The following is a 27956-nucleotide window of genomic DNA, read 5'->3' on the forward strand; positions in this document are numbered from 1 at the left end:
TGTCCCTTTCACATCGATGTTTCTCTCTCTCTCTCTGTTCCTCTCTCTCCCTCCCACTCTACCTGAACAAAAAAATGGGAAGGTGTCCTCGGGTGAGGATTAAAAAAAAAAGAAATGGAAGTGGGAGAAGGGGAGCCATTGTCTCGTTCTCCCTCACCTTGTGAGAGCATCTGACTTTTCAAGATTCCACCCTGGCCAGGGAGCAGAAGGCAGGCCACAGGCAGGGCTGTGGGCACAGTGGGGATGAACTTGTCCAACTCGATCCAGTCCTCTTGCCATTCACCAGCAGAGGGCGCTGGCGGCGGGCTCCATTCAACCTCAAGGATGTGAAGCCAATGAGAGGACCAACCACAGAGGTCCTGGAAAACCAGAGCCACCAGGTGGAGAGGGGCAGCAGGAGCAGAAGCCTCAGACCCTGCCCTAATCCAAAGAAGCTTCTGTAACAGAAGCCGCCAACTCTCAGGGAAAACAGAACTGCTATGGCCTTGTCTTCGGCCCAAAGAATCAGGAACAGCACAAACCGTAGTCACCAGTGGAATGGAAGAGAGGGCATCCTCCTAGACTAGAGCAGAGCAACAAGCAAACATCCGCTGGGGCTGTTTGAAGTCAGAACTTGGGTGTGGGACCTGGGCTCACAGCTGACCGTCACGGGCAAAGGGTGAGGGGAGGCACCCTGCTGCACGCACACATCCCAGAAAGACACGCCAGCTAACCATGAGAGCACATTTTTTTTTTTTTTTTTTTAAAAAGAAGAAAACTGAGCAAATATACAAAATACTGTCCATCTCTCCTGGGCCAACAGAGCAGCCATAACAATGCTCCTTGCTGAGCTTTCCGCCCGCTGTCTGGAGTAGCCTCTGGGGCGCACGGGCCACTCCATGTGGCTCCTGTTCCAGTCACTGTGGCTGGGCAGCGGCCTGGGCCCCAAACAGCCTTTCCCTGAAGATTCCTCGCCCTGGCAGGGAGCCGGAAGTGGAGCTTCCTGTCTTCCTGTCTCATGTCTCCCCACTCCCAGGATAATACTGCTTCCGTGGAAGTCCTTAGGGGCGGGTCCCATCAGACTTTATGGGCCAGGAGCGTGGTCAGCTTGATCTTGCCATCCATGGAGGCAGTGAGGCAGGTCCCGCAGTCCATCGCTGTGCTCCAGTCCACGGTGACCACCGGGGCTCGGTGGCCACCTAGGCTCAAGCAGCTCTCCAGAGCCTTCTCGTCCCCACCCAGCTGTAAGAGGACAGGAGAGAGGAGGAGGTGTGAGAAGACACCATTCACAAATACATCCACTTTAACCACGTCGAGCCTGAGGGCTGCCACCCCACTCTGAGGCTGTGCCAGGCACTCGTGCCCACCTTTCCAGAAAGCCCATTTAATTTCTTGGATCAGGAAATAACTTCATTGTCCTGACTACAGTTACTCCTTAATCTTGAGTGGAAAACAAGTCCCTGACACGCTCTAAAAGACAGAATCTTCTCAGCCGCCCTTAACTTGCTGTGGGCCCGTGCCATGTGCCCTGTGCCACCCGGGCTGCTCTCTTCCAGCATCATCCCTGCTGCCGGGCATCATGTCACATATCCGATTCTTTGTTCTCGGTCTGCTCCCCCAGAGGTGGCAGCTGCAGGAGGGCGGATCTTGGGCAGCCCTGCAGTGTGGCCGGCCTGCAGCACCCAGAACGAGCTGGCACCAGCAGGCCCTGGATCAGTGTGCAAGCACAGCTGTCCTCCGCCCACGGCACCAGCCAGCCCGGGCTCCTTGCAGGTGAGGGGTCAGAAGGTAGGAAGGAAAGGGAACCGGGACCAGACTGAATCATGATCGATGCAGCCACAGGCATCATCCGGGAACAAGAGACTGGAAGTATACGGCCTTCGTGGAGGAAACATCTTTAAGAATCACAAACTGCTTAGAGTATAAGGATGGATTCTGAAATTCATTATATCCCTTAAGTAATTCGGCCACGTGAGGCAGGGGTGGGGATAGAGGCCCGAGCTCAGCCTGGCCCAGCCCTCCGGGGAGGAAGCTCCCTACCCACCACAGCACCCCCAGGTACCTTGTAGATGACGCCCCCAGTGGCAGAACACGTCAGCATGTAATTTCCCTCCGAGTCAAAAGCGAAGAGCCGGCCCCGGGGAACTTGAACCTGCTTGTAGCCGCTGTAACCAGACAGCACGAAGGGGCCCGTGGCATCCGCGGGGAGCCCGAACTCGGACACCTTCAGTCCACTCTTGTGAATGTTCCACTGTATGAACTGCAACCACAAAGCACAGCCAGAGTGCTCTCAGCAGCAAGCGGCCTGAGGAGGAGCAGGCACGGCACCAGAGCAGAGCCCTTGGGTCCACAGGCCACCAGGAGAGATAGTGGGGTGACCCTCCAGTCCCATCTCTTCCCAACACAAGTTAAGCATTAAAACAATTTTTTTTCTTTATTGATTTTAGAGAGAAAGAAGGAGAGGGAGAGAGTGAAACATCAATAAGAGAGAACATCGATGGGCCGCCTCCTGCATACCCCACACTAAGGATCGGGCCCATAACCTGGGCATGTGCCCTGACCGGGAACTGGGCCGGCCGGGCACAAGTTAAGCATCTTTTAGGGAAGAAATTCTAGAGAAAAGGGTTAGCAACCTCACACCAAAGTCTGGACTTTCTCTCTGGCCTGACCCCAAGCAGGGAGAATGCTTCAGTGACTGTTGCTGCTAGGGTTAGAACCCACTGAGACTTTTCTGACTTAGGAATTCCCAAAGTACGGAGGACAAATTCCAATATACTTCCAGTATCTCAGCAGTGCAATGAACTGAACATAAGCAATGTCATTATAAATTTAGCTTCGTGTATTGTAGTATGTATACTTCTTTAGCCTACCCCAGGACAGGCTACCTTTATGTAACCATCTGTTGAGAATCCTACCTAAATAAATAGGAAGTCAGGTTTTCATTTAAAAGTCCCCTTCCCATAGTTAAGTACTATTTTCAGGTCGATAGGATAAAATCCAAAAGATACAGGAGAGCATACATGAAAACCACGCATGCTTCCCCCACCCCCAGCTCCCTTTCTAGGATCCTAACATATCTTTCCAGAAAGAATCCACAAGGGGCACTTACTTTTACTTTTTTTCCGCCTTTGTTTTCACTTGACTTGACTCTGCTCAGGCCGGTACACATTGCCTCTGGGAAGCTGTCCCCAGGCCCCCGGCAAACTCTACACGTCCATGCTGTGGCCACCCAGTGACCAAGCTCACGGAGGCACATCCCAGCCCCAAATCCAGACCCCACTGCTCCATACACAGTGGGATGAGTCACTTGTTACAACCAGGATGAAGGATGTGGGTCCTCCCCTTCATAAGGGTAGCCAGCTCCCACTGAACTCACTTAAATGGCACAAAGATCCTGTGAGATTGGTTACTATTACTATCCCTGTTCTACAGGGATAAACAGGCAGGGAGGGGCCCACGGTCAGAGTTAGTGAAAGGTATGGTCAGAATTTAAACCCAGCCCGTCATGCTACTCTGGTGCTCTCTAGACTCTCAGATGCCTAAGCCAGGGAAGAGAAGTTCCTGACCTGAGCCCTGTGCCCACCTACCTTCCCGTCCTCGCCGATGCTGTACACGGCGTTCTCGTCATAGCTGAACTCCACAGAGCACACCTCCCCGCAGTGGGCCTTCCAGCTCATGGCGCACTCGTGCTGCTGCATGTCTGAGGCAGTGAGACGGAGATTCCTGCTAAGATTCCTGCCCGGGCCCCAGGGAGGCATCTGCTCATGGCAGGAGGCATCTCCCACCTTCTGCCCAGTGGGTGGGAGCTGTTCCGGAGGCAGGGGGCCTCACAGGGCTGAGTACTGCTGAAGGGTCCCTGGGTGCTGCAGTTTGCTAATTCTCCTCCACTGTATCAATCTGTTTAACCTGTCTTAAACAGAAGCTGCTTTCACTGGGGCTACAGTGAGGCTCAGGAATCCCTGGGTGGAGCCTGAGCTCATCTGCAGGGCCCCGAGGGAATGAGAACACAAGTCCTTCCCAGGTCTCTGTAACTTCCCCCTAGGGGATCTGCTGAGACACAGTCCCTTGTCCTATCCCAGGCCCTCTGACTCTGGGCCTCCTGGGACAGACTGGCATGGGGATCTTTAAACAGCATGACGGATGGTTCTGATGCACACTGTTCTGACACTTTATGAGGACAGTGAACTAGCTACACCAAGAGACAAAACAGCATTACTCTCTCGTGTCCTCTTGGGTCTGACTCAGGTGAAACAGCTCAAGACGGAAGGCCTGCTAAGCTCCGCCCTCCATCCTGCGTCCACTGACGCTGACCATGTGCGAGGTGACTATAGGGGTTCTGAAAATATGGATTCTGACCAAAGGTAAGTTCTATTATGAGCACCCTGAATTAGGGTTTTGCTTCTAGTCCAACTGACTAATTTCCAACTCTCTTCCCCGGGACACTGAAGGAGGGCCCAGGGCGGCCACCAGCAAGCTTGCTCACCAAACAGCCGGATGACGCCGTCCGCCGCCCCTGTGACCAGCAGGTTGCCATTGTGGTTGAAGGCTGTGCAGTTGATAGCAATGGGCCCTGGATCCAGGGAGAACTGGAGCTGGAAAAAACAAACTAAAGTTTAAAAATGTAAGAGAATAATAAACCAAAATTCAAGACAAGTTCTGTCTGAAAGGGGGCAGGAGAGCGAGATTAGGGAGAGGCACACCAGAGCACACAGAGTACTGGTGATGTGCCGGCTTTAAACTACGATGGATGTAGGGCCCATCTCATGGCTTCTCTTCTCATTATGCCACACATCTATTGATGCATCTTTGTATGCATCAACATTTAATTTAAAAAGTTTAAATAACAAACATAAAATCACAAATCATGGTAAGTGCCTTGGAGGAGAATAACGAGATTAAGGAGGCCCTAATTAAACTGGGCTGTGTAAGGGAAGCATCTGAGCGATGCTGGGGGCAGATGCTTGCAGATGGAGTTGGGAAGAACCTCCTGAGAGGGGAACCTCCAGGAAGGGCCTGCTGCTGCGGGAGGACGGGAAGCACCAGGGGACCAAGGGTGGCAGCAGTGGGGAGGGGCAGAGCATGCAGGGCCCTGGGGGGATGTGGATGGGACACACGGACCAGCAGGAAGGACTTGCTACAGGGTCTGTCTATCCCGGGGCAGTGGTGGGGAGGAGGGGCGGGCACCACAGGAGGAGAGGTCCTGCAGCTGTCCAGCTGAGGGACACCAGATATTGGGTCCTGAGTGTGTCCCTGGAACCACAGAGAAGTGGTCATACTGAAAGCACATTCTGGAGGTGGCACTGCAGTGTTGCTCCTGGATTGATTGTGTACGGTGGGGGAGAAGGAGGGGCCCAGAAAGGCACCCCTTTTCTAACTGAGACACATTTGCCTAGATGAGGAGCAGACAGGCAGGGCGTGGTCAAAAATTCATGTGCGGCCCTGACAGGTGCATGTGCCACTACACAGGCAGGAGCAGTAAGACACACCACCCCTGGAACACAGCCCACCTATAAGACGGGGCCCTTCAACTGTCCAGCATGAAGACCACACCACTTCTGAGCACCAACACTACTTTTAATAAGAAACATCACTGCCTGTTAAACCAGGAGTTTAAATATCGTCTGGCCTCTCAGGCTTAGGGTCATAGCTGCGAGCAGCTTACTGTGCTGGGTGGGAACGCGTCCTCAGTTCCCGACTCCTCACGGAACCATCACCTTCATGTGGCTGTCACCTCTCAAGAATGTGCCTGTGTCCTCACTACTTCTAGCTGCTCTGTAAATTTATGCAATTCTAAGTTAACAGAGAGTCGGAAGGAGACACCGTTGTCTCCTAGAAAATAAACCACCTGGATGCATAATAAAAGAAACCAATCTGTAAAGATGATGTGATTCCAAGTATATGATAGTCCGGAAAAAGCAAAATTATGAAGACGGTATAAAGATCTTCCAGTGCCAGGGCCACACTCGGGGGAGGGGACAAGGAGGCAGAGCACAGAGGATTTTTAGGGCAATGAAAATACCCCATATGATGGTAGATGCATGTTGTTATATATTTATCCAAACCCACAGAATGTAGCAGACTAACACCGAACCCCGAAGTAAACTGTGGTCCTGGGTGATGACATGTCAATGTAGGCACAATTGTGTTTTTTTTAATCCTCACCCAAGGACATTTTTCCATTTTTTGTTCAGATAGAGTGGGAGGGAGAGAGAGAGAGAGAAACATCGACGTGAAAGGGACACACAGAGTGGCTGCCACCTGCACAACCCAACCAGGGGACAAACTGCAACCGAGGTACATGCCCTTAGTGGGAACAGAACCCGGGTCTCTCTAGACCGCAGGCCGACGCTCTAACCACTGAGCCAAACCGGCCAGGGCAACGTAGGCACAATTGTAACATGCATCACCGTGGTGGTGAATACAGCGAGGGGCGGGGGGACATGAGACATCTCTGTGCCTTCCTCTCACTTTTGCTGTGAACATAAAACTGCTAAAAATGAAGTCTTTAAATATAAGACAAATTTAAAATAAGCCACAAGGGCCCTCTAGGAGGCTCTGTGTGACTTGAAAACCTGTGGCACAATTCTGAATGACTTGAGCAATCTACCCCCCTAGAGTATTACTCCTTTTGGTACTTAAATTTTGACATTTCCTCACAAATCCAAGTTTGCAGAGACCGAGACTCAGAAGGAGGGAGCGCAGGTTCTGTGCCCCCCGGAGTGTGAGCGGCCCCAGAGGACCCAGGGGGCAGGCCCGCACCTGCTGCTTCATGGTTTTCGTGTCCCACAGCAGCAGCTTGCCAGGAACCTGGTTGGTGCCCTTGCTGCCGATGTCCAGTGCTGAGAAGTCCACCTGGGATGCGAGGCTCGGAGCTGCAGCCGAACAGACGAAAGAGGCCCCGTTGGGGCTGCAGGCGAGAGACAGGATTCTGCAACACACGTGGGGCGCGGTCAGCACTCCGCGCCCACAGAGGAAGGATGAGATGGGCAGAGGCTCGGCAAAGGACCAGGCCTGCAGCGCAGTGAGGGGAGCGGCCTCCAGCTCACCTGGGCATGTCGTCGTTGATGTTGATTTCACAGAGGTTCTTCTTGGCTTCTGTGTCATAAAGGCGCACTGTCCCCACACCACTGCCCAGCAAGAGCTGGAAAGAGAAGGGGCGGGAGGTGTGAAGACCAGCAGGAGGGCGGGCCGGTCGGGGAGGCCCTCTCCTGTGAGGTCTGGGCAGGCCAGAACACAGCCCACCTGTAAGACAGGGACCTTTCAAGTGGCCCAATAACATAAGGAAACTGGGGTGGGGTGCCCTCCACTTATCCAGGTAGTTTAGGTGGATTTCTGGCTAAAATGGACCTCATTTAAAAATTAAATAAAGACCTCAGAGCTGACCTTGAACAGAAGACTACAAAAGAAATCTGGGGATGGGAGAGAGGTATCACCCCAGACACCCCTGGAGAGGTTCTGGCTGATTAAATGAGACCCTCTGTTCTTTCCTCCTTTTCTTTCCACTTTAAATCCCAGCTGTTGCCGCCCTTTCTTCTCCCTCCCGATCTACCTACCACCTCTTCCTTGGCTGCTGGCCCCAGCTCTTGGGGCCTTGGCCACATCTGCATGTCTGGAGATACTCTGAGCCTATAAAGGCCTTCGGAAAAAAAACAAAACAGAAGCTATCCTTGCCTTCAGGGACTTGTGATTTATTTGGTGAAAAGCTTCAAAGATAATGAGTACTACCAGAAGAAAGCACCAGAAACAGGTCTGAGAGTATCCCCCAGGGATATTACCTATATTGCAACCTCAGCATTCCTTACCCTGACATCCTAGTACCATAACCATAACACCTGCAGTTGTCAAAATTATTAAAAAACAAGTTTGCCCCTTGGGTTGCTATGATCCTCTCAAGATGGAGTAAAACACTACAAATCAACTTTCCCTCCTTAACTACGAAGTCTATCTCAAACATTAAAGTCCAGAAGGAAAAAGAACACGGTCCTATTCCTGGAGGCAATCAGAGCCTGGGGACCGCCCAATGGGGCACCATCCCCCACCAGCTTCAGCTGCTTCCTTTGGGCCTAACACAGGCAGGGGTCTGGGCAGCTGGAGGGAGCAGTTGAGAATGCTCATGGTAGGTTGTCAGAAATGTGGACAGATGACAGGACTGATGGGAAGAACAGGAAGCAAGCCAGTCTCTCCCCAGACAGAAGAAGGGGGCCAGACCCCTACAGACAGGAAGGCGCCCTGCACCCTGACTGGAGAATGTTCTCCAGGCTGCACTGCAGTCTCATTTCAACTCGTTAGTCCAGTCGCCTCCTTGCCACCCCCAGCAGGAGCCTGTAGGGACCGTCCAGGAAAGGGGGGGAGCTGGCTTGGCAGCCTGGACTGAGCCTGAGCTGCCCGACTGCTGGTGGACAGCCCTGGGGAATTCCTCCTCCACCGCAGAGCAAGCAGGGAGGCATTTACTCACCAGCCGGTCCCGCTTGGTGGCCCACTCTAAAGACAGCAGCGGTGACTTGGAAATGGACGACGCTTTGGTCTGCATGATGGGGTTGAAGGACCACACTTTGATGACCCCGTCTACATCTAAGCTGGCAACCCTCCTCCCCGAGCAATCCACTCTAAGACAAAAGACAGAGGGAAGCTGTTAATGTCCTTGTCGTAGTCTGTCATCCTCTTGAGCTAATTCAGATGATTGCTTTTCTTTCTGACTGCTTTGAAAAATAATCCTGAAATGCCTACACTCCAGTGATTAGCGGACTATTTCTAGAAACATTAATTCATTCACTTGCCCAAGAACTGCTCATGAAGAACTACTGTGTGCTGAGCCCTGGGGTAAACACACACAGAATGGTGGGCAGAATGCACTGGGCCCCGGCCTCGGGCACCTGGAGATTGAGAGCCTCCTGCTCTCGGCTCCGGGCCCATCAGGGTCATCAAAGCAAGGGACCCTCTGAACATTACATCTGCAAGGGTTTCTTCATGAAAAGTCATGTTCTTAACACGTGCACGTAAAAACTTGTAAACGGTAAATACAGTATGGAGCAAAAGTAGATTTAGTTGTTCATATGGAAAATAATACAATAATTAATAAATAATAACATAAGAATAAACTCTGTGTTTCACTTACTCGCTTATTTTTGCCCCATCTTGTGTTTATCTACAATTACCAACAAAAAGCAAATTAAAATTGCTTTAGGGAGTTCAAACAGAAGTTCCTAAAACTCAGAGTCCCATAATTAGAAAGGACAGGGAGGCTGACGAGGCGTACAGCTGCTCTGAGCGGGACACCCACACTCGGATGGAGCTGCTGGCCCTCCTCTGACTCTCTGAGGGTGACCGTGGTCCTTCAGGAATCCCACTTTCCACACCTGCACACATACAGCTTCCCAGGACCAGCCCCGCCTGACCCACCTGCAGTGCATGATGGAGGAGTGGTGTTCCCCGTACTCCTCCTGCCCCAGCACAATGAACGGCTGCTCAGGGCGAACCCCTCCACCCTCGGGGCCGGCCGAGGCGGCCCGCGTCAGTGTCTCCAGCGCCTCCATGTGGAGCTCTGGGCAGGGCTCTGGGTCCGGGCCGCAAGCTTCAGGCTTCTTCTCCGCACACTGTGCCAAGCAAAGTGGGGATACTTCAGCTGTGACAGGTCTGCGCTGGGCCCAGCCATTCACACGCGGAACACACTGCAGGACATCTGTGCTGCCAGCCTGCAGCACACTGCGGGAGGCTCTTGGTGGTCATGGGGTCTGGAAGAAAGAGCTCTGCACTGCAAGAGCAGGGCCAGCTCACCCAGGAGAGGCAGGTGCCTCCTCCCCCGCCATCCCCTTCCTAGAGACCTTGCTCCTCTCATGGGCCCTGCTAAGGGCGCCCCTCCCTGTCACAGCTGATGGGACTCAGGACACACACCACCTTGACAGGCCAGGCCTCTGATGTCTTTAAAATAGGCAAGTAGCTCCAGTTAGGAGATAAATGGTCAATAAGGAGATAGGCAAGAGACTCAGGCAGCAAAGCCCTTGGGCTTCAATCCAGAGTGTCTGACAGAAATGGAAGCAGCTTATGCTGCCAGGAAGAGACCCTGACCCACATTCAGCAGTGAGGGAGTCACAGGGCTCAGCTTGGCAAGAGTCTCAGAATGACACTGTGGGCGCATGGCCCTCAGGGAAGCAACTCCAGCAGATGGGCCTCTGGGCTGCAGGAGAAAAGGGTCCTGAGATCAAGCAAGTCTGGGGGATTCTCGGTTGAACCAGGAAACCTGGTTTTTGTCCTGCCAAATCTGAGCCCATAAAATGCTGATGTTAATATTAACCTAAGGGAACATGCAGTATGCAAGGGGGTCCCGAACCAATTTAATTCCAGAACTCATACTGTGGGAATGTTTTCGGTTGGCATTTTATGACCACTATTTAGAAAAGTGCTATATCAGAAAGAGGGACCACTGAAGAGCCAGGCAAACTATGCACGAAATAACCAAAGTGCAAGCATTTAAGCCCAGTTCAGCAAGACCACACTCCAGACAACAGCAGAAATCAAGGGAGGTAAGAGCAGGCCCTGCACCACCCACCATTTTCCACAGCCCTCCTGTGGGCATGTGTGGGATGCTGAGGACAAGCCATACCTGCAACGTCAGAGACAAAAGCTCCTTCCTTTCCTTGCCGTGATCCTGCAGGCGCCGCTGACGGTGCTGTGACCAGCTGGACTCCCCAGTGGCCAGCCCACTGAAGAGGCTCTTTCCGTCCTTGGGTCCACACACTGGGTCCTTCGCCTTAGCGGTCTGGAGGATGAGACACCAGGCTGTGAAAAGTCTCTTCCTGTCTGTGCCCGTGCCATGACACCTGGGCCAGGAGGGGAGCAGAAGCCAGGGAGTGGCTTCTCTAGCCCACAGCTCCTGGGTAAGTTTCCTCCCTGGCCACACTGAGCAGGTAGTTAAAATGTTACTATCTCACTGATGGGCAAAGTCAAGAGTGAAACACAGGCAGTCTGGACCTCCTCCTCTCCGTTCTCTGCTCCCGGTTGAGAGAGCTCTCCTCCCCTGCCTTATCTCTATTGCCTGGATTTCTCCTTGATCTAATCAAAACAATTAACTTTAGTCAAGGGGGAGGAGATCAACACTTTGCAACGATTATAAGGCAGGTCAGGCTTGGCACTGTTCTAAACATTCACAAGTAATGCCAAAAATTTGGGGCAAGTTTGGGCAACACCAAAAAAAAATGTACGTAACATACAATCACCTCTCTGGAGGGAAAAAAGAACGCACTAACCTTTTGGATCACATGTATGCCTGAGCCAGCTAATGTTAACAAATATTCAGGTATTTGGAAATGATTACTAGGTAATCAGAAATCCTTAACAGAAACCACTGGAAACTCAAGGACTTTGGAGCAAAATGAATTGCACAGGAAAGAAAATGGCATCTTCTGGCTCCTTTTCATAGCATGAGTGATAAAGTCAACCGAGGTTAGGGCAGATGAATTCAATAACCCCCTCTCCACTCCCATGGAGAGAAGATCCTTAATCAACAGCTTCTTTAAAAGGGGCTGCCACCTCATCTCCTTTCCAGGTTATCTGGCTGGGACCTCTCTTTCCAACTTTATTCCCACCAATCATGATGGTCACATAGCCCCCCTGCTTTGTACAGGGATATGGATGCAAACAGCCACTCGGTTTGAGACCATTTCCTCTCAAGCCATTTATACACAAGATTGAAGTCAAGAGAAGAGACCCCCAATGTCTACTGTCCTCTCTAGTTCTGCTACTTACTATTTAGTACTTTAACCCTGTTTCTTATGTTAAAACAACTTAAGATGATTAACATAGAGTTCTTGGGATCCTAAAGCCATGTGAACAGTTCAGAAAGGAAATTTCAAAGAACTGGAGCTGACTGTGGCTGACCTGCAGGGTATCTGTTCCTTTTGTTTTTCTGACTAAGCAGCTTCTAGTGTTATAGGCTGATGCCTGTCACAGATGTTCCTTCTAGAGAAAGTGCTTGATTCTCCAAATTCTGACTTACTTGGGGAGAAGCAGGGTTCTCAGTCAAGACAAAAGAAGTAAACTAAGAAGAAAACCAACAACAGCAGCAGCCCCAGTATATATTATTCACTGAATGTTTACCATATGCAAGGCACCACGCTAAGAACTTCACAAACATTCCCTTAGGATGAGGACTTTATTTTAACCTGAGGAGGTGAGGCTTAGAGAGGTTAAGTTACTTGCTCTACACAGGTACAACTTGAAAGAGCTGAAATTCACACCTAAATCTGACAGCAACTCCATGCTCTGAGAAACCTGAAAAAGCAATACCATGAAGGGAACATGTGGAAGAAAGTAACACTGAATAGAAAAGATAAGAAATGTCATAATCCTGAAGTTAAATAATACCCAAGACAAGGCCCTTCTGTCAGTGCTCTGGTCGCTGATGAGAAGTACCCCACGGTCCATGGAACGCAGGACACGTTCCACAGTTTAGAAAGTGGAAGACTTCTCTTACCTTCCCAGAAGCAAAGGGTGTCAAGACAACTGATAACAGAGAGGTCCTGAGGTAACCATGGCATCCCTCACATAGTCCCCAGGTGGGTGTGCCACTCCCTGGGATGTGATCCAAGGGTGCCAACCCTCCACTGATTCCTTCCCATACCTACTGATCCAGCAGGCAAGTTGCTCAGACTGAGGAATTCTACAGGGGTAGCTACACCTATATCAGGCAAAATACACTTTAAACAATGATTGTAGTGAGAGACGAAGAAAGTCATTACATGATGATAAAGGGGTGAATTCTTCAAGAAAATGTAACAATTGTAAATGTATACACAACCAACATCAGACCTAACAGGAGAAATGGGCAGTGATACAGTAACAGTAGGGAACTTCAATGCCCCACTTTCAACAATGGATAGATCATTCAGACAGAAAATAAGAAAACATTGGACTTACACATTAGACCAGAAGGACTTAACGAACATTTTCAGAACATTCCATTCAAAAGCAACAGTATACATATTCTTCTTAAGTGTACATGGAACAATCTCCAGAACAGATCATATGCTAGGCCACAGAACTAGCCTTTAAAAAAAAAAAAGTTTCTATTGATTTTAGAGAGGAAGAGAGATGGAAGATGGGAGGGGGAGAGGGGGAGAGAGAGAGACAGAGACAGAGAGAGAGAGAGAAACATCGATTGGCTGTATCTGCACGCCCCCTACTGGGGATTGAGCCTACAACCCGGGCATGTGCCACAACTGGGAATCGAACCAGCGACCTCTTGGTGCATGGGACAATGCCCAATCCACTGAGCTACACTAGCCAGGGCAAAACAGGTCTTAATAAATTTAAGAAGGTTGAAATTGTATCAAGGATCACAATGGTATGAAACTAGAAATCAATTACAAGAAAACTGAAAAACTCACAAATATGTGGAGATTAAACAACATGCTGCTGAGCAATCAGTGAGTCAAAGAATAAATCAGAAGATAAAGAAAAATATCTTGACACAAATGAAAATGGAAATACAACACACCAAAACTCACAGGATGCAGCAAAAGTAGTTCTAACAGGGAAGTTAGTAGCAATAAACACCTACATTAAGAAAAAAGAAAGATCTTAAATAAACAACTTAACTTTACACCTCAAGGAATTAAAAAAGAAAAAACAAATCTCAAAGTTAGTCAAAGAAGGCAATACAAAGATAAGGGAGGAAATAAATAAAATAGAGACTAAAAAGGCAATAGAGGACTTCCGGTCAAGACGGAGGGTAGGTAAACGCGGTATTGCGTCCTCCCACAACCACATCAAAGTTACAACTAAACTACAGAACAACCATCATTCAAAACCGCCTGAAATCAAGCTGAATGGAAGTCCTACAACTACAGAATTAAAGCAGCAGCCACATCGAGACTGGTAGGAGGGCGGAGGGGCTGGTCCCACACCCACGTGTGGCGGATAAAAATCAAGAGGACATCTCGGCTGGGAAGGTCCTTCCTGAGGACTGAGGGGTCCCCGTCCCACACCAGATGCCCCGCTCAGGGTTCCAGTGCCAGGAAGAGAATCCCCATCTTCTGGCTGGAAAAACCAGCGGGAACTGAGGCTCAGGGAGGCTGAGGCAGCTGGAGCCCCAGGCAGCTCCTTAAAGGGCCCGCACATGGACTTATCGGACTCTCTCCCTCTGAGCTTGGAGGGAGGCAGCTCGAGGGGCACCAGAGACATACAGGGAAGAACTGAGCTGTTTGGCACTGGAGCGAGGGCTGGAGAGTGGGCTTTCTCAGGGACAAACGTGCTGTAAGAGGCCTTTGTTCCTTTGGTGAGCCCTTCCCTGGGGCGGCAGACAGAAGCCATATCTGGGACTCCAGCAACCTGGCTCACACTGGTAGCCCCGCCCTGCTGACTCCCTGAGGCCCCGCCCCACCCAACTTTCAGGCCCACCCAAGCTGTTGCCAGTTGCTTAACCATAGGATTGGCCTGTCTTGGATCCTGCTTCAAGTTTTTCCTAAATTCTTTCAAACGAGCAGCATCTGGTCTCAGCCAGCCCCATACCGCTCGTTAAGTAATACACTGAAACAAACACAGGAGGCAGCCAAAATGAGGAGACAAAGAAATAGGCCCCAAATGAAAGAATGGAACAAAACCCAGAGAAAAGAACTAAGCAAAATGGAGATAAGCAACCTAACAGATGCTGAGTTCAATATACTGCTTATAAGGATACTCAATGAACTCAGTGAAAACCTCAGTGAACTTAGTGAGGGCCTCAAGAGCATAAAAAAGGACCAGTCAGAATTGAAGGAGGCATGAACTGAAATAAAGAATAATTTACACAGCTTTAATACTAGACTACGTAAATCCAAGAAGCAAACCATCGATTTGGAATAAAAGGAAGCAAAAAATGCCCAATCGGAACAGCAAAAAGAAAAAAGAATCCAAAAAAATGAGGATAGTGTAAGGAGCCTCTGGGACAACTTCAAGCGTGCCAACATTCGCATCTTGGGGATGCCGAAGGAGAAGAGAGAGGACAAGAAATCGAAAACCTGTTTGAAACAATAATGGCAGAAAACTTTCCTAACTTGGTGAACGAAACAGACATACAAGTCCAGGAAGCACAGAGAGTCCCAAACAAGATGAACCCCAAGAGGCCCACACCAAGACACATCATCATCAAAATGCAAAAGGTTCAAGACAAAGAATCTTAAAAGCAGCAAGAGAAAGGCAGATAGTTACCTACAAGGGAGTTCCCATAAGGTCGTCAGCTGATTTCTCAAAAGAAACTTTGCAGGCCAGAAGGGAGTGGCAAGAAATATTCAGAGTGATGAAAAGCAAGAACCTACAACCAAGATTACTCTATCCTGCAAAGCTGTCATTTAGAATCTATGGCCATATAAAGAGTTTCGCAGACAAGAAAAGTTAAAGGAGTTCATCACCACCAAACCGTTATTATATGAAATGATGAAGGGTCTTTTTGAAGAAAAAGATAAAATATATGAACAAACAAAATGGCAATGAATACATATCTATCAACAATGGAATCTACAAACAAAATGAACAGGTAGATCAGAAACATTCTCATACATACAGAGAACATTTTGTTGGTTGCCAGATGGGAAGGGGGTTGGGAGAATCGGTGAAAAAGGTGAAGGGATTAAGAAGTACAAATTCATTGCTAGACTGACAAACCTTAAAGGGAAAGGGGTTGGGGGGGTGGGAAGAAATAAACCAAAGAACTTATATGCATAACCAATGGACACAGACAATAGTGTGGGAAAAGGCGGGAGGGGGCGGGAGTGGGGAGGAGGGTCAATGGGGAAAAAATGTGGAACATCTGTAATACATTCTACATTCAACAATAAAGATTTTAAAATAAAAAAAATAAAAAGGCAATAGGATCAATAAAACTAAGAGCTATTTTTTTTAAGATGAACAAAACAAACCTTTAGCTAGATTTACTAAGAAATAAAAGCGGCCTCAAATAAAATTAGAAACAAAGAATTCCAAAACATGTCTTCAAAAGCCTAACATTTTGATAGAAGAGACAAAAGAACAGGCAGTAGAGGCCATGATTTCTGATTCCAAAGGTGGCTATGGGTTCCAGCCACATAAACAGTGCTGAGTAGAAGGAAGATCAGTGCCCTGGGCTGACGGTTGTTTTCTACAATAGTGGGATCCTGGAAAGTGGGGAAGTCTCTGAAAGCCTGGAAGCTGCACGTTTGACAGATTTGTTGGCCCAAGAGATCTTTAAACTGGATATTTAAAAAGAAAAGGGAAGGAAACCATATAAAATTGCATCCATGCCCAGGGAGATCCTCTCTTGGAACCAGAGGTGGGAAAGGCTACAGAGGGCAGACAGACACTATTTTCTCTCCTTACTTACCCATTGCACCTGATAAATGGTGTTTTTTCCTTTTTCAATGTTTGGTGTTAAGAGTGATAAATTCAATTTGCCCATACTGAGGGAACAGGGAGGCTCAGGGTGGACTTCAAAATCCTCTAGCCGACTCAAAAGCCACTTGTAACACTTCTCCAGCATGGACAGAAGTGCAAGACAAGCTTCCCTCACAAGTCAAGATGGCAAGAGAGTTGTCCAGCATATGATCAGGCTGGGGGCTGCACAAGTATTCCAAAATGAAAATTCAAACTCTACAATCTATTAAGAAGAACTGCCTTTATAATAGCAATTTATGCAGAGAGCTATGGACCTACGTGCGAGCCAGCACATCCTGCTTAAGAGACCTTTTCCTTAAACTGTATCTAAGTTATTTACTAAACAAGAGTGAACGACAAAAATGTGCTAAAGGCTGATGAATGCAGTTGTCCACAAAACACTTTAATAAGTAGGCTAAGGTAAACCTGTGTCTAGATACAAATGTATATAACTCAAATAAACATTTACTGTGACATAACCAGTAATTAAAAGTTTTATTTTGTTGTAAGAGCAAACTTCATACAAAAATCTTAACTACTAGATTCATATTACATTGCAAAGACCCAAATTATATTCAGTTATATTCTGTCATAATCTACCTGTCTCCAACAGTTCTGGAGAGAGATTTTTAACTGATGTCTATCATTTGGTCTCCTCGATTCTCACGCTGAAGAAGACTACAAATTAATTTTCGGTAGCCCAAATCGAGCTTGCCAGGCAAATATCCAAATGGGGCAGGAAACAAATTCCAGTAATTTGATCTTCCCTGAAGCAAAATAAAGCCACCCAGAGGACAGACCCTTGAAACACAGAAATTACAGAATGAAGGCTCCATTTTCCCCATCCAGCCAGGATCCATGGAAACAGCCCCCAGGGCACCTGTACTTACCACTACAGGTTCAGTACCTCTGAGGTAATTTGAGAATACACAAGTTTGTGGACACTTTGTTTTCTTTACTTGACAGCCAATTAGAGGTGATCTCTATCATGAGTAATTCCCACTTGCTGGCCCACAGTTTACTGAGTGGGTGAGCAAGGAGTGGAATTAGGGCTGGAGGGGAGGCGGGAGGGAACTGCAGGCGGTGAGCCAGCTGCAGAGGTGCCCTCAGGGGCTGCTGCTGTCCCAGAGATCCCACAGGAGCCTGAAAATCACGGTTGTACAGCTACTTCCCGTTGTTGTTGTTTTCTTTTCTTTTCTTTTTTTCTTTCTCTCTCTCTCTCTCCTTTCTTTTTGTTACAGATGTTCCTCCTTTTCCCCCAAATTGACACCCTCCTCCTCCTCCCTCCCTGCCCTGTCTCCAGCTTTGTTGTCCATGTCCATTGGTCATGCAATAAACTTAACCAAAGAAATAAAGGACCTATTCGCAGAAAACTACAGGACATTGGAAAAATAGAGGAAGATATAAAAAAGTGGAAGCACATACCTTGTTCATGGATTGAAAGAATTAACATCATTAAAATGTCCATATTACCAAAGCAATCTATAGATTCAATGCAATCCCCATCAAAATACCAACGACATACTTCACAGAACTAGAACAAATACTTCAAAAGTTCATATGGAACCAAAAAAGACCCCGAAAAGCCAAAGCAGTCTTGAAAAAGAAGGACAAAGTAATTGGGATCACAATACCAGATATCAGGTTATACTACAAAGCTACTGTAATCAAAACAGCCTGGTACTGGCACAAGAACAGGCACATAGATCAATGGAATAGAACAGAGAATCCAGAATGGACCCAAAACATTATGCTCAATTAATATTTGACAAAGGTGGCAAGAACATACAATGGAGTAAAGACAGCCTCTTTAATAAATGGTGTTGGGAAAATTGGACAGTTACATGCAAAAAAATGAAACTAGACCATCAACTTACACCATACACAAGAATAAACTCAAAATGGATAAAAGACTTAAATGTGACTCGTGAATCCATAAAAATCCTAGAAGAAAATGTAGGCAACAAAATTTCAGACATCACACGCAGCAGAATTTTCACTGATACGTCACCTAAGGCAACAGAAACAAAGAAAAATGAACACATGGGAATACATCAAACTCAAAAGCCCCTTTGTTGTTGAAATGTTGCCTCCAGATTCAGATTGAAAGTACTGAGAGTGTATCACCATTTATTTTACCACCATCTACAGTGCTATGAACATTTCAGTAACACTGGCAACAGTTAGAGCAACCAATTAATTACAAGTGGGCAAAACGCTCATGTGACAGACATTTACACTGATGTATACAAATAATATTTAAAATAGGAAAGCCTAATCATTTTCTGTGTTGTTAATTTAATAACACAGCACATGGTTTTTTATTAGCTTATTCTTTACTAGTAAAAAAGAGAGGCAGTTCCAGGTGGTAAGAGAGAGAAAAGGACTACACCCTTAACGTGCTAACAAAGCAATGTGACTTAAAAAAAAAAAAAAAAAAATGTCATTTTCTACTGAGTTAAAAGCAATAAATCATTAAAATCATAGGAATTGATCTTACAAATATATTTGGTATTGGTAAGACAGCATCTCAAATTATACACTCAAATTTGGCCATCAATTGTAATAGAGGAATTAAAAAGTTAGAATGTGCACACACCCCCCCACACACACACAAAGAGAGGGACCACGCATGGTGAGGGGTCTAAAAGTCAAGCCGTGTGTATAAACAGTTGCAGGAGAGGGAGGAATGACCAGAGTGCTTAGCGTGGAAAAGATAGAAAGCGTTGTCCTAAGAGAAGCCTTAGTCTGCGTAGCTCCAGAAAGGAGAGCTAAGATCAGAGTATTAATTATAGGGAGGTTTCTACTAACAGCTTTACAACGGGCAAATGCTCCCTTGCTGACAAGCCGTGAGGAGGCAACGTACTGGAGAATGTGCCTCTACTCAACAGGAAGTGGGCCTGGTGACCTTTTTAAACTTTGACTTTAAAATTCTTTTATTAGCTTGAACCTCAAATCTACTAGTTATTTTTAGAACTGGAACATCAATGCTGAGTCTAATGAATAAATCAATAAAAAAATAAGTGACCCAAGCACTGGGTTTTTTGGATTGTAGACATCTGTCGTCTCCACCTTTGCTGACATACCATGTGGTGGACCAAGCTTGGTTGGAATATATATATGAGGCAAGAGGAGGAAGGTATGCTACAAACTACACTTTCTTACCTTCATCTCTTGAACACAGACTATACAAAAATATTCCCAATTTCATTTCAACCTCACCATAAGATATTTAGTTCCTGAAGACATAAAGAGCAAGACCATGGGCTTCACCCCAAGGAACCTGTCTCTGTGCTTACTTTCACTGTTTTAATACATTTGCATTGCATACTTTCATGCACATTCCAAGGGACCTAACACTCCCTACGTCATCTGTTACATTTATACAACATTGCATAGTAAAAAGAGCTGCAAAGGGAACAGTAAAACGTACTTGGACACATTCCACAGAACTAGAATTCTAATTAAGTTTGAATATCAGAAAAGTAGTCATCGGAGTGACTGACTGGTGTTTGACTCCCAGATGCTAAGGTTACAGTCATTGCCCTGGCTAGTTTTGTTCAGCGGTTAGAACGTTGGTCCGCAGACCAGAGAATCCCGGGTTCAGTTCCCGTTAAGGGCACGTACCTCAGTTGCAGTTTGTCCCCGCCCTGGTTGCGGTCATGTGGGTGGCAACCACTCGATGTGTGTCTCTCACATCGATGTTTCTCTCTCTCTTCCCCCCTCTCTCCCTCCTGCTCTATCTGAAGATAAATACAAAAATGTCCTCAGGTGAGGATAAAACAATAAAATTTATAAGGTTACAGTCATGCACTGCTGGCACTGTAGGTCTTGGTACTGACTTGGCAACCCATGCAGGCCAGTACCCTCACAGATACAGCAACAACTCAACTGTATTGAGTCCTGATAATCTGCCCAGTACTGTATATACCAAGGGCCCCACCCCACGGTAGTAAATATGATTGTCATCACCCCCAAGTAAACTGGAGTGAGTTTAAGCAGTCTGAGCAAGGATGATAAACCAGGAGCCGAAGCTGAGAGCACAGCTGTCTGACTCCGAAGCCCCTGCTCTTTCTTGTCTGGTATCCTCCTCAGAACCTGCACATCAGCAATACTGAGCCCTAGCGCTGTGCTAAGTGCCCCCCCACCCCACCCCAGGGGCAGCGGGGGACGACCTCTGCCTGCAGGACGCAGTGAGCAGCCCCAAACTGCTGTGTCACTTGCAATTGCTGTCAAGCCCTGGGTGGCAGGACTATGGCGGCTCACTTTATCTGTAGCTAATACAACTATAGTAAGAGAGAAAGGGCCCCTACCCAAGCAATAAAGCGTAACACTGGGTCTGTTAAATTTCCACTCTGGCAGGCATTTCTGAAAGCAATGAATTCTGACCATCGCTGCAAGGAAAACTACTCAGTGGGGACCTCCGCTGTTTGAGACATGCGCTAGCATAAAAGCAATTCTGCAAGCGTCTATATATGTGAAAAACTTGTGAAAATCCTTTGACGAATCAGTAAATCCCAACTTGTAAAAGAATCCATTGATGCAGAAGTAACTCTAATTTACTCTTTAGCTACACACTACTTTGTATCTCCCAAAATTCAAAATTCCAGAAGCTTGAGTCACCAAATCACAGTCATAAGCCCTCATGAGAGCAGAGGAAATCTGAGAAAAGGGGAGGAACCCTTCAAAGCACATGTCCCCTCACTGCCATCCACTCCTGAGTGTCGAGTGTTGGTGGCTTTTGAGAGCTGGCACAGGAGCTCAGGCAGTGGTCAGAGTGGCAGCGTGCTGGGGGAGGAGAGAAGTCCCTGTGGCTTAGACCTGGGTCTGAGGCCTGGCACTGCCTTGGGTCAGCGCGCACACGTCTGCCTCCTGTCTCTCTGCCACAGCACGGCGCAGTCCCAGCCGGAGGGGAGGATGGGGGGACGGGCGGAGAATGTGTTACTGGAGTTTCCTCCTAGTCCCTCAGTTCCTCCACTCTACTCTGTCTCTGTTCTCATCCGCCAGAGCTGTCACTTGTCTATGGGGGAAAGCAGGGAAGGAGGAAGGAAGAGAAGGAGATGTGAATTTCAGATCTCACCAGCATACCCACGAAATCAATCCTAAGGGGAAGATAAAGTTTTTTGGGCAAGAGTTACAACAGCGGGACTTGTGCTTACCTGACTACTGACAGACTCTTTCTTGGCCGAGCTCTGAGCCTGAGCGGGGCCCTGGGCAGGTGATAACTTTGAGGGGCTCTTCTTACTCTGAGGCAGCAGTGAGGACAGGAAGCCCACGCGAGGTGACTGGGAGAGGGAAGTGTTCCTCTGGCTGCACACCATGGCTCTGGACAGGCACATACAATACAAGGTCACAGGGCTGGAGGGGGACGTGGGAGAAGCCAGAGCATAGACCTGCTGGGCTGCAGACAGCACCAGCGACCAGGACCTTAGCCAGGTTCACATGCCTGGGCTTTCGGGTGGCATCATCCTCAGTTTTATTGCTTATACCAAAGAGAGTGGCAGCCTATCTGGCACAACGTGAAGTCTGCAGCTCTCCCTTTGTTTATACCCATGTGTGTTTGAAATGATAATGTGGATATACTGGGCTAAATAAAGTATATCATTAAAATTAACTTCACCTGTTTCTTTTTACTTTTTTTTAAACACAGCTACTAAAATTTTTCAGTTACATTTCTAGGCTTGCATTTTATTTCCATCAGATGGCGCTAGCTCAGAAACCAGAGCAGTTTCAACTGGGGCAGTACTTGGCCAAGTGTAGGCTGAGAATCTGACTGACTGGGTTTGCGTACTGACTCACCACTCACTCACTCACTCAGTGACCCCTCTGTGCCTATGTCTCTTCAACTGCTACTACTGTTATTATTATCAACTGGGTCTTCTGTTTAGCTTGCTGTTTTTTCATTGTTGCTCAAATACCCTCCCCCAATCTGCCTGCCTCTTCAAACCCTCCACAGGAGCATGCTTCTCTCGTGGAATGCATCCAACCTGTGCTTGCCAATCTTTTCAGCCACGAGGCACTGCTTCCAATGCAATGCACAAAAACTCCCCAAGGCTGTAGGACAGCGGTTGTACTTCTTTATCCAGGCTGTACACACCTGGATATGCAGGCCTCTAGGAGAGCTGTGCAGACTCAGAGGGGCTCAAAGGCCAGGGCAGCTTACTCAGAAAGCTAGGAGGCACTAACAGTGAGTACAGGAGGCTCACGGGCAGTTTTGCATCTCCAGGAGCAGGGAGGCCACAGTAAGGTGCTCCCCAGATAAGAGAACTGGGGAGAGAGGGGAGAAGGGGACTAGGCCCTCCCAATCCCTAGGTGAGGCACACACTCACAGTTCCGAGTCCCCCAGGCGGTCCATGTTAGAGACGTAAGGAGGCAACTTGTGCTGGACTAAGGTCTCTTCCTCTTCTGGCTGTTGCTCCTCCTTCTTTAGTCGGTGGATTTCAGCTTGCAATGCAAAAAGCTACACAGAGATGGGGCCAAGTTAATGAATGACATCACCTCACTGGGAAAGATTTGCCATATCACATCCAACACCCAGCCTCACTGGCTCAGAAGGCCACTGGCCCTCAGCCTCAGGGTGCCCACCTCACCCTCTGTTAATTGTAGATTGGGGAAAATGGGCAACCTCAGCTGTTACTTGACTTCGGTGAGGTGAGAAACTAAAAACCGTTAGCTATATAAAACCCACTTTTTATCATTTGACTTGCTTCCCTTTTATCATTTGACTTGCTTCCTCCTGAATTCACTGAGAAAAACAGCTCTACCAACCCTGCTTCACTCTTGGGAATCTACAAAATCAGACTCTGGAACTCTCATGGAAAACTTTTTCTAAGTGAGGTTCAGCATTTTTGACCATTTGCCTGAAGAAAATTATACACATACACTCAAAACCCAAGAATCTTAAACACCAAAACCTAAAAAGTTTATAATCTTCCTTATTCTGAAAAAATCTTCCTTTTTCTAAAGAGATCTTAGTTTCATGGACATATAAATGCTCCCCAGGTAAAATACAAAAGCAAATGTGGGTCCCTAGGCCCTATCATTTTACCAAACTAGAGAAACATAGAGCTGAGCAAACAATGAAATATCTGGGTTGTCAACAATACAGATGTGGATATATATGGAAAAGGACTGGGAATTCGAAACAGACATATGAGAACAGGTCAGTTGCCAGGTGGCATGAATGCACGTATAGTCTTTTCCTTTTCAAAAGTTACTATGTTGTTCATATGATACACATGACTTAAAATATGAACCTCGCCTCTGGGTTTCAGAGACTATTACAGCCCTCGAGCCTCCAACACTGATTTTCTGGTGACTCACTTTCATCTGCGGTGCGTGCTTTCCTATGCTTATCCAGCCCTCCACTGCCTCTGTCTAATTTCAAACATGGAAAGCAGAAGTACTTCCAGAGAAGCAAGTGTGTTCAGAACCAACCTTCTGACGCAGAACTTCATTTTCTTCTTGAACCTGGTTGGTCCTCTGGCACTCCGCATCAAAGTTCAGGATCACGGGAACTGGTGCACAAGGTTAAAGAGTAAACCTGCCTGTGGTTTACAGTTTATGATTAAGAGCCCTTCCCAAACTCTTGACGCAGCAGCAGCACCCTTGAACACGAGAGGCGGGGAATGGAGCACCCACTCAGTGCTATTGGCTCTTGTCAGCTTTATGAAGTGGTCTCTCCCGTAAGGCTAGGCCTGGCCTGACTTCATTCAGACAGACTCACAGACACGTGACAGTCTGCTGGCTAGCCCACAGAGAGGACATAGATCCAAACCTGAGAGTTCTCTCCCAGTGCCAGCAATGAAGAGCCATACCCAGTGGGTTTCACAGCCAGTTTAAGCTTCGGCAACATTCAGCTAAGAGTGAGCCCAGTGGCCACTGGCTGTCAGGCATCCTGCCGGCTGCTCCACCAGCTGGGCAGAAAGACCAGCTGCTGGGCTTTCCCTGCCCAGATCGAACCTTTCCCTGCAAAGGTTTACACTGAGAAGAAAGCTTTCTGCAGTTTGTACAGCCACATGCTACCACGTGAACATCCACATTGTAGGTCAAGGTATAGTCTTTCCCAACCACCTCAAACAGCTTCAGTCAGGAGGAGGGCTAAGCAGGCAGGGCCTCAGTACTGAGGAAGTACTGTGGCTCGAATGGGCACTGCCTTGCACTAAAAGACCTGGAGTGACAGTTTCCATTTCCCTAGAGGGCTCACGTGGTTGTACCATAACCACCTCTGGCCTGAGCCCCCTGCTGGTTTCATCTGAAAGCCCTCAGGATGAAGAGCAGCAGCAGGGCCAGAAGACAGGCAAAGCAGGCAAGAGCAGAATTCACAGCAGCCACAACCCAAAAGGAAAGGGCACCCTTCCTACCACAACCAGCAGATGTTCCTCCCAGAGGCCAAAACGGCTGCCGGCTGCCATGGGTGGGCCCTTTTATCAGTCCCATTTATCACAATGCCCATTTATCAGTGACTCACCAGGCAGCCCCATTCAAACCAGACTCTTCTCCTCCTCTAGAATTCTAGCCTAGAGAGCAAAAGCAATGGATGATGGTCCCGGGCCTCGAGGTCAAAACATTTCCTGACAAAATGGTAAATATGGTAGGCTGTAAATTATTTACATTCTTTCTCAAATAACCACACATATATTCTTAAAGCTGCTCTGTTTTCTGGTAAGTTGAGGAACACTGAGGTCCCTGTGAAAGAAAGCAATCCAAACACTCACATAGGGAGGAGGTTCCAGCCCAAGAAGTATTCTCACCTGCTACCTAGTCTCAACAAAGGCAAGTGACATTCTAGTGGGGTAGAGATGGTGCTCTTGAGGGTGGCTGGATTCACTACCAATCCCTGTATCTGCTGAGAGAGGCCCTCAGCCCTATTTGAGGGCTCCTCTCAGAGACCAGCACCCCACTGCTGCTACAGTCCCCCATCCACCCACACATGTCAACTATTACTTCAGCAGCAGAGCTGACTTATTCCCTGGCCTACTGACAGAAATCATCATAATCTGTCCAGCACCCCCACATGACACACGACAATGATCCTTGGGCATTCTGTAGAAGAAAGGATTACATCAGAAGCAGCAGCCACTGATCACGTTGCCTGGATGCATCAGGCTAGGCCCACAGCCCCAGGCAGCTGAAAGGATATGCATGCAATGAAACAGGACACTCAGGAAGTTGTGCAGGGACACGATGAAGGTGTCAGCCCACTGTCGAGAAAAGTAGGTAGCAAAGGTGGGGTTGGTGTCTGGAGATGGCAGGAAGGGCAGGACAAACCAATCCTTCCACTCAGCCTGGTTCTGGAGCTCCGTGGACTGCTTTGCAAAGAACTCCTGAGCCTTGTCATTTCTGTTTGTCTGCCAAGACACAGAGGAGGTAGCAAGGAAGGGGAAGAGACAGAAGTCCAGAGGTGAGATTCTTCATCACTGTGCAACAGAAAGCCTTTGGATATCAGCCTGCTAGATAAGTGGCCAAACATGATCTACAAACTCCCTAAAATAAAGGAAATCATCCCTCGTTTCTCAAGTTCCTTGTGATTTCAAAGAAGCTGGTTTAAACTGAAGTCCTGATGATAAATGCCAACCTAAAAATTAATTCCTGGTAGATTTTTCAAACAATCTAACTAACTATTCCCCCAGGTCAGCTATAATCTTTATTACTCAAACTTTAACCCAGCTACTTATATTCTTTAAAATACCAGCCAGGCTTACATACTTAAAACAAGAGGAGAAACAGGAATGAGGAAGACAAGTCAGATGATCTACAGATGAGAAGGGGGAAAAAAAATAGGAAAACAGTTAAAAACAACTTGCACTAGGACTGTTCTACCCTTTCTCAGAGTTAGACAGAGAGGCCTCTCTAGAAGTGAAAAGAAAATCTATTTCTGGATCAAATAACTCTTTCCCCCAAGGAATCCCTGAACCAACAAGCACCTGAATTGTGTAGACTAGATAAAAGCGGAACAGGCTGGTTTTCAGCTTGTTGATGGTAGGTCTATATATATCCTCCAAGCGGCTGAACAGCCGCCGCTCCAGGTAGCTCCAATAATCCCGCAGGGCAGCCAAATCATACACCTGCATTAACTGCTGCAGCTGGTCCACAATCTTGTCCACCTGGTGAGAGAAGGCGATGAAGGACTGAAGGGAATTCTCCCCTCACTCCACATAGTTAATAGTGTTCTCCTCTTACTGTGGCTCCTGGATGTTAAATAAAAATTTAAGTTAGCGATCCATGGAATTTTAAAAACAGATTACTGTAATAGCTTTTAAGTTATTTTCTGATGTTAGATATATGGTTTGACCCTCTAGCACGTGTGGAAATGTCAGGTGTTAAAAACGCTGACTCAGGAAGCAGAAGAGACTGGCTCCAGGTCTTGGAGACCAGAGAGCGAGACAATCTCCATGGTCCTTCTCCCCGCTCCACCATTCCAGGATTTCAAGGCTCATGAAGAGGTGTACTGACTCCTTCAAGTCACCCCAAAGCCCTTGCATCTGCTCAGTGTCCACCAAAAAAGCCACCTCCTTGCGAGGAGAAGTCACACCAGAGTACACAAACCTGGAAAAGGTTTATGGCTACCAATACCAATCCAACACCCCCATTTTACAGATCGGGACACTGAGGCCCGGAGAGCTGAAATATGTTGCTTTTGCCACTAAGGAGCCACTAACTTTGGCAAGACAAGAACCCAGGTCTCCCAGCTCCACTGCAACGCTCCCGCTGCTAGCTCGCTGCCGCTCTCAATCCACCTGTCACATTAATTGAAGTCAGCGAACGAGCACGTGACGTGTAAATTCCAAGAACTTGTCAACGGAAAATCACGTCTTAGCAGGGGAAAGAGAACTCATTAAAATGTGCCAGGAGGTCTTCAACGGCTGAAGCAAAACTGACAACGAGTCACGGACATGGCCTTTTTCAACAAACAGAGCAGGTCTTGAACTCAGCTAACATTTTAGGCTGCAGACCCCTTTGCTCCCGAGGCCACTGAAAGCAGACTGCAGCGTATCTGTGCTGCCCCAATGCAACCATCTACCAAGCCTTAGCTCCGAGAGCCTCATCGCCATCCCGGCCAACGACCGCGCAGGACCTGCTGCAAGGCTGGGGCGCAGGACCGAGCCCTGAGCCGGAGTGAGGGCGCCTGGGCTCCAGCCTCGGCGATGCTCCTGACTCGCAGGGCAACTTCAGGCAAGTCACGTCCCCTCTCAGGGCCTCATTTCCTCATCTGTCAAGCGAGGGCCAGACGCGATGAAGTGGAAGGTCCCCCTGAGCGGTGACAGCGCCGCTCCCGCTTCAGAGGGCAGTGCCGGGGAAGAGCCCGCTCCAGGCTCCCTCAGGGCCGCCTCTGCCCGCGCCGCGCCCGCCGGCCTCTCACCCGGAACCCCTTCTCCTTGTCCGCCTTGATCTCGGCTTCCAGCTGCCGCAAGGTGTACGTGAAACCGCGGAAGAGCAGGTACTCGCGGACCAGCTCGTCAGTGCGCTCCACGGCCTCCGCCATCGCTGCGCGAGCGCCTTGAGGGGCAGAGGCGAGCCGGGGCAGAAGGGGCGGGGCCTCGACCGCACGGGGCGGGGCCAGACGCGGGCGCCAGTCGCGAGGCGGCCGGCCTACC

At 48.2% G+C, this 27956-nt stretch overlaps 1 protein-coding gene across 3 annotated transcripts; it reads right to left on the reverse strand.

The window, feature by feature from the left end:
* Window positions 1–67: 67 nt before the first annotated feature.
* On the reverse strand, window positions 68–27854 carry WDR91 (WD repeat domain 91). Of its 3 annotated transcripts, XM_036247134.1 has the most exons (15): window positions 27722–27854; window positions 26286–26465; window positions 25502–25709; window positions 23797–23879; window positions 22689–22819; window positions 21519–21684; window positions 10580–10735; window positions 9379–9572; window positions 8435–8585; window positions 7026–7120; window positions 6739–6907; window positions 4463–4571; window positions 3567–3679; window positions 2042–2239; window positions 69–1221 (listed from the first exon to the last, which is right to left on the reverse strand). In XM_036247134.1, exons 1-15 carry the CDS (start codon window positions 27842–27844, stop codon window positions 1057–1059), a joined length of 2241 nt encoding a protein of 746 aa, XP_036103027.1. In that variant the 5' UTR covers window positions 27845–27854; the 3' UTR covers window positions 69–1056. The 3 variants fall into 3 exon arrangements, with proteins under 3 accessions (XP_036103029.1, XP_036103027.1, XP_036103028.1); XM_036247136.1 differs by lacking the exons at window positions 25502–25709; window positions 26286–26465; window positions 27722–27854 and adding exons at window positions 24830–24932; window positions 25424–25438 and having other exon boundaries at window positions 68–1221; window positions 23797–23876; XM_036247135.1 differs by lacking the exon at window positions 9379–9572 and having other exon boundaries at window positions 70–1221; window positions 8435–8503.
* Window positions 27855–27956: the final 102 nt, after the last annotated feature.

This window comes from Molossus molossus, unplaced genomic scaffold (genome assembly GCF_014108415.1).
Source record: "Molossus molossus isolate mMolMol1 unplaced genomic scaffold, mMolMol1.p scaffold_m16_p_7, whole genome shotgun sequence".
Classification (NCBI taxonomy): Eukaryota; Metazoa; Chordata; class Mammalia; order Chiroptera; family Molossidae; genus Molossus; species Molossus molossus.